This window comes from Papio anubis, chromosome 20, assembly GCF_008728515.1.
Source record: "Papio anubis isolate 15944 chromosome 20, Panubis1.0, whole genome shotgun sequence".
Lineage (NCBI taxonomy): Eukaryota > Metazoa > Chordata > Mammalia > Primates > Cercopithecidae > Papio > Papio anubis.
Window position 1 is genome coordinate 49,362,788 of NC_044995.1, and position 13,691 is coordinate 49,376,478.

The 13,691-nt window shown below is 62.4% G+C and overlaps 1 protein-coding gene across 8 annotated transcripts in view; it reads right to left on the reverse strand.

The window, feature by feature from the left end:
* DOT1L (DOT1 like histone lysine methyltransferase) overlaps positions 1–13,691 on the reverse strand; it is a 71,960-nt gene that overhangs the window by 3,474 nt on the left and 54,795 nt on the right. For 5 of the 8 annotated variants that reach the window (XM_009193101.4, XM_021930506.2, XM_031660149.1 and 2 more), the window contains 9 exons: positions 12,220–12,704; positions 11,884–12,019; positions 11,055–11,201; positions 9,143–9,257; positions 6,805–7,388; positions 6,201–6,406; positions 3,639–3,703; positions 2,002–2,946; positions 784–1,411 (listed from right to left, as the gene is read on the reverse strand). In XM_009193101.4, the coding sequence (XP_009191365.2) occupies positions 819–1,411; positions 2,002–2,946; positions 3,639–3,703; positions 6,201–6,406; positions 6,805–7,388; positions 9,143–9,257; positions 11,055–11,201; positions 11,884–12,019; positions 12,220–12,704 (3,276 nt within the window). In that variant the 3' untranslated portion in view covers positions 784–818. The remainder of the gene's footprint in view (positions 1–783; positions 1,412–2,001; positions 2,947–3,638; positions 3,704–6,200; positions 6,407–6,804; positions 7,389–9,142; positions 9,258–11,054; positions 11,202–11,883; positions 12,020–12,219; positions 12,705–13,691) is intronic. The other 3 variants (XM_003914612.5, XM_009193102.4, XM_031660148.1) reach the window with 2 other exon arrangements.

A 13,691-nucleotide genomic window follows, 5' to 3' on the forward strand; every position in this document is an offset into this window, starting at 1 on the left:
AAAACCACTCCTGCCTCCAACTTCCTCCTGGTCTCAAAGGTGGACACTATCTACACTAACCTGCCCGATGCAGTGCTGACATCTGAGTGGCTGAAAGCCCCCTGGCTGTGGGCCACAACCACAGAGCAGTGTGGCCGCCATCAGCCATGTCTAGCAAGGGAGCCCCAACACACAGGGCACAGGGCTTGCCTCTCGACCCCGCCAGGAACCCATCAGCCCCCAGGCAGGCGGGGCACCAGGGGCCTCACTGGCTCCCTATGAGGGGTATCCGAGGCCACCGGCCAGACAGGCCCCGACCAGAGGCATCCATCCAGCCACCCTGGCTCCCCAGGACCTCTACAGCCAGCACTGCGCCTGCTACACGCTGGGCGCCTGGAGAACAGCACCAAGCCATGCCACCTGTCATGAGTGACCTGCGCCTGGTGCAGATGGAGCCCTGGAGGCCGCTCTAGGAGCTAGAGCCCCCAGCCCCCTGGCCTGGCACCCCGTGAGCCTCACCCACAGGGGCTGGCACAGCTGCCCCCAGGGCTGACCTCAGTCCTGCGGCATCACCACAGGGACCCAGCTGTGGGCAGCTGGAACTCAACACACTCAGGCCACTCCACGGCTGGTGCCCGTCCTGCAGTCCCTCTCGCGCGACCATCTCCCTGGTCTCCCTGGCTCTCTCCCTTTTCCCTTCTCAGGACCCCCGGGACTTCTGCCAAGCCCTGTGGCCATCTTCTCTGCCAAAGGAAGGACAGTTCAGTGTCTGGAGTGAGCCACTGCGCGGGGCTCCGGCCTTACCTTACACAATACGCACTGCTAGCTAAGCAAGGTCTTTATCGCGGCTTAACCCCCGAAAGGTGCGCGGCATAGGGAGGCGGCATGCCGAGGGACACCCACACCGCGGACGGCCCCGTGGCGCTGGCCTGCGGGATCCCGGGCGCGGCCTGGGCCAGGGCCAGCCGGGGCAGGGGCTGGTGGTGCACCGTGAAGGATGGGCGGGCGCCCTTGTGCGGGAGGGAGGTGAGCTTGATAGACAAAGAGGCGTTAGCAGGCGGCAGAGAGGCAGCAGAGGTGGGGGGCAAGAAAGCTTGGTTAGGCGGGAGGGACGCGAGGCTCTGCAGAAGCGCGGGCTCAGGGTTAGAGGCCAGCAGCGTTGGGGGAGGAGGCAAGGCGGCGTTAGGTGGAGGCGGGGCGTGGAGGACGGGCGGCCCCGCGGGGGGCCGGCCCAGGTGCGCAGGCGGGGGCAGCGGGGGAGGCGGAGGCGGAGGGGGCGGCCGGGTCTCAACCGAGGCCGGGGCCTGAAAGGAAGAGGCCGCCGCCTGCAGCGGGCTCGGGCCCAGCGTGGCGCTGCCACATGCAGCCCCGCGGCCGACACGGGCTCCAAACGGATGAGCAGAGGCGGAAGGCACCGCGTGGTTAAAGACACCTGCAAACAGGAGAGAAAAACGCAGCTTCAACAGGCGGCAGCATCCAGGCAAGCGCAGAGAAGCAGCCGCAGGCTCACAAAAAGGGAAGCGAAACGGAGGCGCCGGGCGCGTGCGGGCACCAAGCGCGAACAGCGGCCCGGCAGGCTCGCGGTGGCCCGCCCTCCGGCCGCCCGCCCCGAAGCAGCCCCAAGGCCACGCCGCTCCCCTGGCGGCTCCTCTCCGCCCTGTCTGGGCAGGAACTGCGGGGACTCGCTCTTACCCAACACCAGCTCCCAGAGCCTTCCAGAGCCCGGGCGGCCACACTTAGCAGGTGACCTCCACGGGAGAAAGTAATGCTCTGGTGGCCCTGCGCGCCGTGGCCTTCTGAAAACAAGAGGGACGCGGTTACAACCAGAGAACCCAAGACACATGGACTCAGCGTGAGCCCTCTCCCCACAGGACTGGGGTTCGCGACCGTGCCTGCTGGGACGGCGGGGACCAGCCAGCACGAGGGGACCTGCAGCTCAGCTCCTGGCGCCAGAGCGCGTGGAAGGAAACCTGCAAAGGAAGGGGCCGCCGGCGGGGGCGCGGGGGCAGCGGCCCTGCCTACCTCCAACTGTGCTGCCTGCCACCCCGGAAAAGCTGCCCATGGCGTGCGAGTTGGTCAGTCTGGTGGCAGCGGACGACACGTGCACCAGGCCTGCGGCGGCCGGCACAGAGCTGAACAGCGACTGCAGCACAGAGGAGCCGGCCACGGAGCCGAGGTTGGCCTGCAGGGACATGGGGCCGAGCGCGAACTGCGGTCCCGGCGGGAAGGGGCCCAAGAAGGGCCGGTGCGTCTGGGTGGAGGACGCCGTGCCGCCTGCGGAGGACGCCACCGGGGCCAGGCCGGGGCCGCTGAGGAGGCTTCCAGGAGGCACAGCCGCAGCGGAGATGAAGAGGTTGTGGCCATTCTTGAGGTCGAGCTCGCGGTCCCGGGCCTTGGCGGCCTTGCCGGTCAGCAGCGGGGTCTTGTCCGTGGGCCCGCACAGCTGCAGGCCGCCCTCCCCTGCCTCCTTGCTGCGGCTGCCCTCGCCCTTCAGCCCAGCCAGGCCATCCAGCTGCCTCTTGCTCAGGAAAGGGTTGGCGTCCGAGGCCTCCTTGCCACGCTGCGAGGGGAAGCTCAGCGGGGAGCTCAGGCCGGTCGCCTCGGGGCCCTTGTGGGGAAGAGAAGCACCATCGCTGAAGCTGTGTAAACTCAGGTCCGCGGCCAGGCCCCCACCAAAGGTGCAGCCGTTGGCAGGGTTGGTGCTCGGGCTGAGTCCGTCAGCCCCCGACAGAGAGCCAGGAAAGCCTTTCCTGGGGTGGGTGGCCAGCTTGGCATCGGCAGGGGGCTCCTCCAGGGCGGGCCGGAACGTGAACAGGGAGTTCTGGCTAAGGGCGGAGCTGGCCTGCAGCGGGCTGTCTGCAGACTTGGCCAGGCCGATGTCGGAGATGGGCGAGAAAGTAGACTTCCACTTGCTGTTGTTGACTGGCTCGCTCGCGGGCGTGGGCTTCCTTCCCGCCAAGCCACCACCTGGCACAGAGGAAAGGCAGAGGTCGTGAGCCCAGAGCACCTGCCTGGGCTACCCACGAGGCTGACCGGGGCTGCTGCCACAGCACAGGCAACTCTGCAGGCAGGGCTGGCCACAGACACTCAAGATGCCAAAAAGAACAGGAAGGGACACGACAGGAGGGAAGGGGGTGGGAGCAGACAAGATGGGATGGGACAGGAGGGGTACAGCACAGGATGACATGGCAGGGGATGGGACTGGACGGGACAGGAGGGCAGAGGACAGGACCCAGGCAGCTGAAGCGGATCTCAGAGAAGGCCATGCAGGATGAGCTCTCCCTTAGCTCTGGGGAAAATGCTGACGCCAGCAGGCCTCTGGGAGGTAAGGTAGGGCTGCCCCAGAGCAGGTCAGGGACTTCACCGAGGACGCAAGCAGGGCGGGGGATGAAAGCAGGCACCACTCGGGGGGAAGGCCAGGGTGCAAAGGAAATGGGACCCAAGGTGGCGATCCCCGCAGGTCAGCCACCCATTGTGAGAGCACGGCGCATGTGCGGAGGCCCTGGGCCTCCCAGAGGCAGTTCTGGAAGCCCAGTGCCCCAGTGTTGGCACCCACGCAGGACACTACGCAGCAGGCTAGCCAGTGGGTCAGCAGCACTGACCAGGCACCACGGCCGCACGGACAGGCCTGGTCACGCCCCAAAACACTTATTACTCACCATTTTCCAAGGTTTTCGGGGGAGATTTGCTTTCTAAGGAGATTGTTGCAATTTTTCTCTCAATTCTGTTAAGAAACAAAGGTCATTAATGCTTGAAACCCAGTTGTATGCTAAGAACGACACACATACTGAAAGCCAGCAGCCCCGGGAGCTTGGGAGGCGGTGAGCAAGAAGCACCGGGCCCAGATGGGATCCGTGCAGCCACCCTGGGCCAGGCCTCGACTGGGCGGCGGGGCCCTGGGATCCACCCCCATTGCACCACAAAGGCACTGTCCTGGCAGGGGCTCCAGGGCCTCTGCTGGGACAAGGGGCCAAAAGATTAGGTATGGCAGCTGAATGGGAGAAGCCATTTCCCAGCACACAGAAGTGTGAGAATCCCAGACACAGCTGTCTCCCTACCTCCATCTCCCTGCCCCCCTCAGACCTTGGTGCCTCAGGTGGCAAACAATGCCACAGCACTGCAGGTCAGCACATGAAGCCACACCCAACCACACACTGCATGGGGTCACTTTGATCCAGTGTCCCAAGAACACACCAGGAACACACGAATTCCCAAAGATCCTGGAAACCACTAAGCTGAGCAATCCCAATGCAAAACGAGCACCCAAGTGCTAGAATGCTTTTTTTTTTTTTTTTTTTTTTTTGAGACAGTGTCTCGCTTAGTCGCCCAGGCTGGAGTGCAGTGGCGCAATCTCGGCTCACTGCAAGCTCCGCCTCCCAGGTTCACGCCATTCTCCTGCCTCAGCCTCCCGAGTAGCTGGGACTACAGGCGCCCGCCGCCTCGCCCGGCTAATTTTTTGCATTTTTAGTAGAGACGGAGTTTCACCGTGTTAGCCAGGATGGTCTCGATCTCCTGACCTCGGGATCCGCCCGCCTCGGCCTCCCAAAGTGCTGGGATTACAGGCGTGAGCCACCGCGCCCGGCCGCTAGAATGCTTTTTATGTGACACGTGCACGTACATGTGGGAAAGGAGCAAAATGAACTTGGACCACCACCAAAAGCACACTTAGGGCTGCTGTGATGGTGCACGCCTATAATCCCAGCACACTGGGAGGCAGAGGGAGGCGGAATGCTTGAGGCCAGGAGTTTGAGACCAGCCTGGGCAACATGGCAAAACCCTGTCTCTATAAAACAAACAAACAAACGAACTAGGCACGCTGGTAGTGTGTGCCTGTAGCTGCAGCTACTCAGGAGGCTGAGGCAGGAGAATCACTTGAACCCAGAGAGCGGAGGCTGCAGTGAGCCAATATAGCGCCACCGCACTCCAGCCTGGGCAACAGATTAAGACTCCGTGTCTCGCCGGGCGCAGTGGCTCAAGCCTGTAATCCCAGCACTTTGGGAGGCCAAGACGGGCGGATCACGAGGTCAGGAGATCGAGACCATCCAGGCTAACCCGGTGAAACCCCACCTCTACTAAAAATACAAAAAACTAGCCGGGCGAGGTGGCGGGCACCTGTAGTCCCAGCTACTCGGGAGGCTGAAGCAGGAGAATGGCATGAACCCGGGAGGCGGAGCTTGCAGTGAGCTGAGATCCGGCCACTGTGCTCCAGGCTGGGCGACAGAGCGAGACTCCGTCTCAAAAAAAAAAAAGACTCCGTGTCTCAAAAAAAAAAAAAAAAAAGCAAAAAACCCTACAACGTTATATCATTTCACAACGACTCGGATGGGTAGGATCAAAACAAGAAATTCAGTGTGGTGACAATGTGGGGACCTCAGACCCTCGTGCACCCGTGGTGGCAGGGTGGAATGGTGCGGCTGCTGGAGAGCACAGGGGGCTGGGCCACCCAGCACCTCTGCCCAGGCACCAGGAAACGGGAAACTCGCTTCCGAACACAAACATGCACGCCCGTGGCCACAGCAGCGCTGCTCACAACCGCCAAGGGTAAGCAAGCCCAGCGCAATGGGCGGATGGATGGCAGAGCACCACCCAGCCACGAAAGGGGCCGAGGATGCACCTTGAGGACGTCATGCTGAGAGAGATGCCAGACACAAAAGGACACATCCTGTGTGATTGCGCTCCTAGGAGGTCCCCAGAGCCCTCAGATTCACGAAGACAGAAAGTAGGGTGGGGGGTGGGGGGTGCCAAGGGCTCTGGGGAGGGGATGGGGAGTGAGTGTTCCAAGGGGATGAGATTTTCTCAGAACATGATGGAAGGTTCTGGATTTAGGCAGTGGTAATGTTGCACACTTTAAATGGAGAATATAATATATGAATTTTATGTAACAAAGCTACTGCAATACACTGGGCGAGACATGTGGATGAGACCCCCACACGCGTCACTGCTGAAACTTCCCTCCTGCTGCACTCAGCTCCTCGTTGGCCTGCCTCTTCTAACCGGTGGCCCTGCTCGTGTCCCCCCCCGCGAATGGCCCGGGAGGCCAGCCCTGCCCAGAACAGGGCCCAGGACCTGCGGGGAGGCCCCTCACTAAACAGATGCCTCCCTCCCGTCCAGGGCACCCCCTCAGAGCCTGCCAGTCCTCCCCACCCACACATGCACACGGTGAGCAGGCACCTCCTGCCCCTGCTGCCAGGCCCTGCCCCCCTCCAGGCCCCTGGACTCGCCGGGCGCTGCTGGGCTCATCCTCAGAGCCTGGCTCCTCGTCCGAGGTGAGCGGGGAGTAGTGTGCCCCATTGGTCTGGCTCAGAGGCCGCTCCTTCTTGAGCACAGGGGGCTGGTCGTGGTCCTGGTAGGGCACAGGGGAGCTCTTCAGGGAGGTCTCAGGGGACGAGATGGCTGTAATCTCCAGGGGCTGGTTGATGTTACTGACCTGAGGGCAGACAGACACAGCGGATGCATACACCACAGACCTGGGACCCAAGGCAAGAGAGCCCCACGGCCCCAGGAGGCTCCTGTCTGCACCCCAGGGTTTCCTGAGGAAACTGACGCCCTGCCCAGTGGCCAGTGCAGCCCCCATCCTGGTTCCTCCTGGTCCTCACACACGACCCCGCAATCCCAGAGCCCCCCACACCCCCTCCTCATGTGGCCACCCCCACCAAGGCCCCACAGCCAAGGATGAAGAAGCTTGCAGGCAGCTGTTGGCCGCTTCCTCCCAGACTGCCAGGCCGCAGATGGTGGACAACGGCCAGACTCAGTCATAGCCCCCCATTCCCTCTGGTCTTTCTTTCACAGGCCGTGCTCCCCAGCCCCGCCGGTCCCCATCCTTACCATGGAGTTGAGGTTGAGGGGAGACCCCGAAGGTTGTGTGAAAAGGCCAGCGACGGACGGCAGGGCTCGGCGCTTGGGGGACACGCCTGCGCTCAAGCTGGGCGTCCCCGTCGATGCTCGCTTCCGCCGCCCACGCTTGCGGCTGTCCTGCCCGTGGCTCGGCACGCAGTCCCCACGGGCGCTGGCGGTCAGGGGGCTGTGCTTGCTGGAGGGCGACTGTCTGGCACTGCCCGCGCCCGCAGCGATGGTGAACACGATCCTCCTCTTGGCCTCACTCTCAGGATCTGAGAAACCGGAGTCTAAGGGCAAGTCCCCCTTGCTGGCCTCGGGGAGCGGGCCCTGGGCAGCCCCACCAAGCCGGGGGCTGGAGGAGAGCTGGTGGGCGGGAGAGGCCGGGAGCGAGTTCCGGGGCTGTGCCAGCAGCAGGGGGTGCTGTGGTGTGGAGCTGCGGGACCCCACGGTGGCAAAAAGGCTCCCAGAGCTGGAGGACTCATCCAAGGTGGCCGGCTCGGCTCCAGGTGTGAGGGAGGCCGGGCTGCCCGCCAAGGCCCCGCTGATGGCCACCGAGCCAGCATAGGAGAAGCCTGTCAGGAAGGACATGGGGGTGTCAGGGAACACAGGACGGGCTCAGTCCACAGGGGCGGATGCTGGGCCCCACTACGCCAAAGAAAAAGCCAGGCGGTGGGAGCACCACCCTCCAGGAGCTCTGTGGGCTCCAGGAGAGGTGGGGAAGTGGGCAGCAGGGCTGGAGTCTGAAGACGGCCCCTCTGGGGTGGAACCAGAAGGCTCTGTGGGCAAGCTCAGGGCTCAGGACTGACCCTGTGCCTCACGCCGCCATCTGGGCTGCCTGTGTCCTGCCGGTCCCGGCTGAGATGCTGCCTCCCAAGAAGCCTCCTGGTGCGGGCTCCCCGCTGAGCTGGGCTTCCTCTGAGTGAGCTGCTCTCTCGCCCCGTGATCTCAGAGACACCATGAGGAAAGCCCAAGGCTGAGGGGCCTCCCTCCCACCTGTTCTCAGAGGACAACTCAGCTTGAACGCTCCAAGCTATGGCCGCCCTGGAGGCTGCGGCCGCGCTTCCCAGCCCACGATGAGTGGTGCACTTCCATGACCACCCAAGGACAAAGGGCAGCCTCCCTGCTTCTGCCAATGAGGCCTCAGTGCAGGGGCGCGGTGAGGCGCTTCTGGAGTTGGCTGTTTGCCACCCAGTTGAAAACCTTCCGAAACTGTCACTGCCTCTTGCAAAGCAGACCTCATCCCAAGGGCACAACCCAACCCTGTGAGGGCAGAGCTGTCCAGGCTTCGGCGGCCTCTCCGGGGCCCTCACGTGGCCAACTGTGAAGCCTGCCCAGCCTCCGTAGAGCCTCCTATCTCAATGGCGGCACTTTACTCGTTTTGTTGTTGTTTTGTTTTTGAGATAGAGTTGTACTCTTTTTGCTCAGGCTGGAGTGCCGTGGCGCGATCTCAGCTCACTGCAACCTCTACCTCCCAGGATCAAGTGATTCTCGTGCCTCAGCCTCCCGAGTGGCTGGGATTACAGAAGCCCGCCACCACACCCGGCTAATTTTTGTACTTTTAGTAGAGACGGGGTTTCACTATGTTGGCCAGGTTGGTCTCGAACTCCTGTCCTCAGGTGATCCTCCCTCCTCAGCCTCCCAGGGTGCTGGGGTTACAGGAGTCAGCCACCGCGCCCGGCCATTTTACTTTTTACTCCTAAAGTAGTAGCGGCCACATCACACCACGTGTCAACACGGGCCAGCAAACCAGCCTGGGGTCTGGCGCCCTGCGCTGTTGTAAGTCGAGTGTTACTGGCACACAGCCATGCTCGCTGACATGCCGTCTCTGCGGCTTCCACAACAGACTGGCCTGCAGTGTCGACAAAAGCCAAAGCAGTGTCCTCTCTGGCTCTTTGCAGAAACTGGGCTAACAGCAGTCTGGTCGGGCTTCTGAAGAAACCAGAAACCACGCCGCTACTAGCATGGAGGCCCATGGTCATGTGCCATTGGGCACTGCTGTGTGTGGAGCTGATCCTGAGTCAGGCTGTGAGTAGAGGAGCCCCGGACAGCGCTGGGGCCGACCTCACAGGCTGAATTAATACACCCAAGCACAAGGTGTCAGTGTTGGGACACGCAGGCACTAGGCCGCGATGGCTGCAGCTGAGCCCAATCCGCAGCCCAGCCGGTGGGATGCAGGAAAGGGTGTCAGTAACGAGGCCTGGTGGTTCGGGGCAGCAGCCCCCATGATCACCCCAGGAAGCCGTGTTGCGTTCCCAGCACCCCGGCCCTCCTGCCTGAAGAGCAGCTGCAGGAAAGTCCTGAAGGTAGGGGACAGGAGGGGCGTTACCTGCAGGGGCCAGGGCAAGGCTTCTGCTCCCAGCGCCGTGGGCATTAGCACCAATCTGCTTTTCAAGTGTGGACGAGGGGTCGCGGGGCTGCAGCACGGGACTGGGGGTGCTCCTCTGCAGAGAGAAAACCTCGTGTCAGGGGCGAGACCCAGAACCCAATTGGAAACAGTGAGTGTGGAGGGCTGCAGCTGGCTGGGTCACCGTCCAGTCCAGGATGGGAAGAGGGCAGTGGGGGAACTGCAGTGGGGCCCCGGGCAGGTGGCGCAGCGAGGGTGGGCAGTGCGTGTGTGTGAATGAGGCAGCGGGCCTGAGGCAGGGAGGTCAGGAGGCGGGAGTCCTGGGGTCCGGGGGTGGGGAGGGAGTACTGGGCACCACTCAAACCACCCACAGCCCACCCTCAACAGGGAAAGTGGCTGTTCTCTAAGTAGCACGGACAAATGTCAGCAGTCACGTGGGGGCGCTCACGAGACCACACCCGCCGGCCACCACCCCCACACTTCCCCACACCACACTCCAAGTCCAACAAAGGTCAGTAGTGACCACAGAACCCAGTAGCTCCACTCCCACACGGGCCAAAGAGCAAACCTACATCCACACGGAAACCTGGACCCAGCGCTCACAGCAGAATGATTCACAATCGCCAAAACGGGGAGTCAAGCCGGGGCCCATCGACTGGGCACGATGAAGACGGCACACTCCGCCCACACAGGGAATGCCCTCACGTGCCAAGAGGAGGGATAGGCCCGGACACGAGTGTGTTCGGGGGCCCGGGGGCTGGGGGACGGCTAGGGAGTGACTGCTGACGGGGGCAACACTTCTGGGGTGAAGAAAATGTCCTGAATTAGACCGAGGTGTATAAAAATACGAAAAAACCGACCGGGCACGGGGGTTCATGCCTGGAATCCCAGCACTGTGGGAGGCCGAGCCAGGTGGATCGACTGAGGCCAGGAGTTCCAGACCAGCCTGGCCAACATGGCAAAAGCTCTACCTCTATTAAAAATACAACAATTGGCTGGATGCAGTGGCTCATGCCTGTAATCCCAGCACTTTTGGAGGCCGAGGTGGGCGGATCACCTGAGGTCAGGAGTTCGAGACCAGCCTGGCCAAGACGGTGAAACCCTGTCACTACTAAAAATACAAAACTCAGCTAGGCATAGTGGCGCATGCCTGTAATCCCAGCTATTCAGGAGGCTGAGACAGGAGAACTGCTTGAACCCAGGAGGCGGACATTGCAGTGAGCCAAGATCGCAAGATCGTGCCACTGCACCCCAGCCTGTGCAAGACTCCGTCTCGGGGGGTTGGGGGCAGATTAACCGGGTGTGGTGGTGGGGCATGCCTGTAATCCCAGCTACCCGGAAGGCTGAGGCAGGAGAACTGCTTGAACCCGGGAGGCGGAGACTGCAGTGAGTCAAGATCACACAACTGCACTCCAGCCTGGGAGACAGAGCGAGAAAATGCTAAAAACCGCTGAAGCGTATACTTGTAAAAAAATAGTTCAATGCCCAGAAAATCCCACCCATGCTACACAAAATGAGATTCTCTGCATGCACAGCACTGGGTAGGAGAACCCAGAGGCGGCTGCGAGGACAGGGGCCACAGCAGCCAATGGGGCCTCGTGAGGAGTGAGGCTGGGAGCCAGGGGGCGCCTCTGAGCTCCTCCTCGACCCAGAAGGTGTGAGGCCCTCTCCACTTGCACACCCACCTTTTACCCAAAAGAAAAAGACTGGCGATAACAACGGCCCAGGTCACTAGACACACCTCGGCTTCGGATGGTCCACCTTCACTGCACTGCCTCAGGCTCGACATCATTTAACAGCCTGTGACTTCACAAAGCGAGCCAGGTCTCGAGAACCCCAAACTCTGTTTTGCCTCAACATGACCCTTGGGGATGCCATCCTGGGAGCCACTCACCGCCCTCTCAGCGCGGCTGGGCAGCACCACGCTGGCCAGGGGGATGCTGACCGGGAGCTTGTTGGGCTGCACGGTGCTGAGCGGGATGCTGATGGGCAGGCTGGTGATGAGCTCCCCACTGCTGCCGTAGGCGCGCTCTCTCAGGCCCTGCGGACGAAGGCCCGCCCCCAGGCGCGGGTCAACAAACCCCTCCAGGACAAAGGAACCACAGCCACAGGACGGGGGCTGCTGCAGCTCTCTCAAGGCGGTCCCCACGCTGCCAAGGCCCTGCAACCTTCCCCACACAGTCAGGCCCTCCTGGACACCAGCTTTGGGACACTCCAGAGGCACAGCACGCTCCTGCCGTCTGAAAGTAATGCCCATCTGTCCCCTCCAGCCTGCCCGCCCAGCTCGGTGGGCAGTGACCCGTGGGGCCACCAAGCCTCCCAGGGCCCACATCCATAGCACTGCCAAGTCCATGCAACGTCGCCGTCCATCCCTCTCCATCCCTGCGCACACAGGCCAGTGGCCCCTGGGCAGTCCTCGAGGGCAGCAGCCTCCCAAACAGGGCTCTGTGTCTCCACCAGCACTTGCCGTCTGTCACTGAGAACTGAGAGGCGCCAGGGACACCCTGACAAAGCCCACACCCTCCATGGCACCTGCCCAGCGTCTCCTGTGACCAGTCCTTACCGGCTGCCCCCCAACTCAGCCACAGTGTCCTCCTCCAGGTCAACCCCAGTCCCTCGCTGTGCCCCAAGGTCAACTAGGACAACCCCTCCTGCTAGCAACTCGCTCAGGCCGCCTCTGCTGAGCGCCTCCCTGAGCCCTGGGCGGGGGTTGTGGCCCGCACCTTCTCACTGCTCTTCTCTCCAGCAAGCTGCAAGGCCCCAGGTGACAGGGGCCGCGGGTCCTGGGGACTCAGCTTCATGCTGCCAGGCACGCTGGGGCTCTGGTAGGGAAGGCCGTTCTCCTTGGTGTGCTCAGCTCTGGAATGAGAAGTTACAGTCACTCTCGAGGGCCACGCAGGGCCGCAGGCTGGCGCTCAGAGGCAGCGGCCCGGCCCAGCACCTCCCCACCTCAGTCTCCTCAACAGACGCACTCCTGCTGAGAACCCCTGACATCCTGAGCACAGCAGGCAGAGTCGGCAGGCGCCAGGTGCAGACCCCCACCCCGCCAGGGCACTCACCTCGGGTGCAGCTCACTGGCGGCCGGCCTGCCGGGCACCGTGTGGTCCTGGCTCAGGTGCCGCCTCAGCACAATCTTGGCCGGGGACAGCCTGGTGTAGTCGGGTGCAGCCAGGCCAGACAGCTTCTCCAGGCGCAGCCGGCCGCCATGGCTGGGGGTGCAGGGCACCACCTCCTGGTCGAGGGGTGAGGCCAGGTACTGGGGCGTGTTCTGCTTGGACGAGGGCCGGCTCAGTGCGCTGCAGAGCTCATAGCCGGCAGCCTGGCCGTTCATGGAGAGCTCCGGGCTCATGCTGCTCAAGTGAGGCAGCGAGAACTTGGCGCAGTCCAGCTCCAGGTGCAGCCGGCTGGCGTCAGGCTCCAGCTCGCGGCCCAGGGCACCCTTCCCGCGCAGGTGCAGAGACAGGGCGTCATCAGGCGGCACACAGGACTTGAGCTGCAGGAGCTCCTGCTGCCGCTGGCTCTTCTCCAGCTCCACGATGCTGATCTGCAGGAGAGAGGGCGTCAGGCCCGCCCCACCTGGGGCCACACCGGGGACCCAAGACTGCAGCACAGATGCACACCCGAGGGGCGGCCGGACCCCGCTGCCTGCATGGGATGGAAAAACCAAAGCCACGGACCACCTAGAGGCAGGGTCGGGAAGCTGGGGCGCCAAATAAAGCACCGTGGAGGGCCGAGGATGGTTTTTGCTGACATGAAAGCACCTTCTCCAAAAAGAGCAACAGGAGGATACAGAGCGCTCTTGTCTCTCAAAATAGACTCTGAGTGTAAAACACCCTCCTGTGGAGGGACACGCCAGTCAGACGTGGCAGCTTCCCCGGCGCCGCGTCTCCAAGGGGCTTTTTCCTTTTGGTTTATCTGTTCTAGTTACGTGCTTTCCTTTCTGTTAACAAACATTTTGTTTCTTTATTACAGAAGAAAGATTATGACAAAAATGGTCAGAACCCAAATACGCTCTTCCCGAGGCCTCTACTCCAGGCAGACCCTGGGGCCTGGCTGTGGTAACGAGGTCAGCGACTTCCGTTTCTCTAACATATGCTAGTGAGACTCGCCCGGGCCACGTGAGAAAGCGGCTTGCCAGCACGTGGGTGGCGCTTCCCGACGTCCGTCAGCCGCCCATGGGAGCCTGCCTCCGGGGACAGCCTTGCAGCAAGTTTGGTGCGGTAATTTGAAAGGGCAACGGAGGTCCGGTGACAGGGCACTAGGTCCACCAACAGTGAAACCACACTGGGGACACGTAAGGTCAGCAGGAGGGCACAGCCTCGACGGGACAGGGTTCTGGGAACAAAGCCCATGACCTGCTGCTTTCCAGGCTGCACGGCAGCTGTGGGCACCGCCCACCAGCACCTGCCCCTGCCCGGGAGGAGGGAGGAGAGCACCTTCCCACCGCATACCCTGCTCCACACTTCCTTTACTTGGCCTCCACAAATGCGTTTCTCGGTGTCAGAAAGTACGAGCTATTTTATCTTTCAGA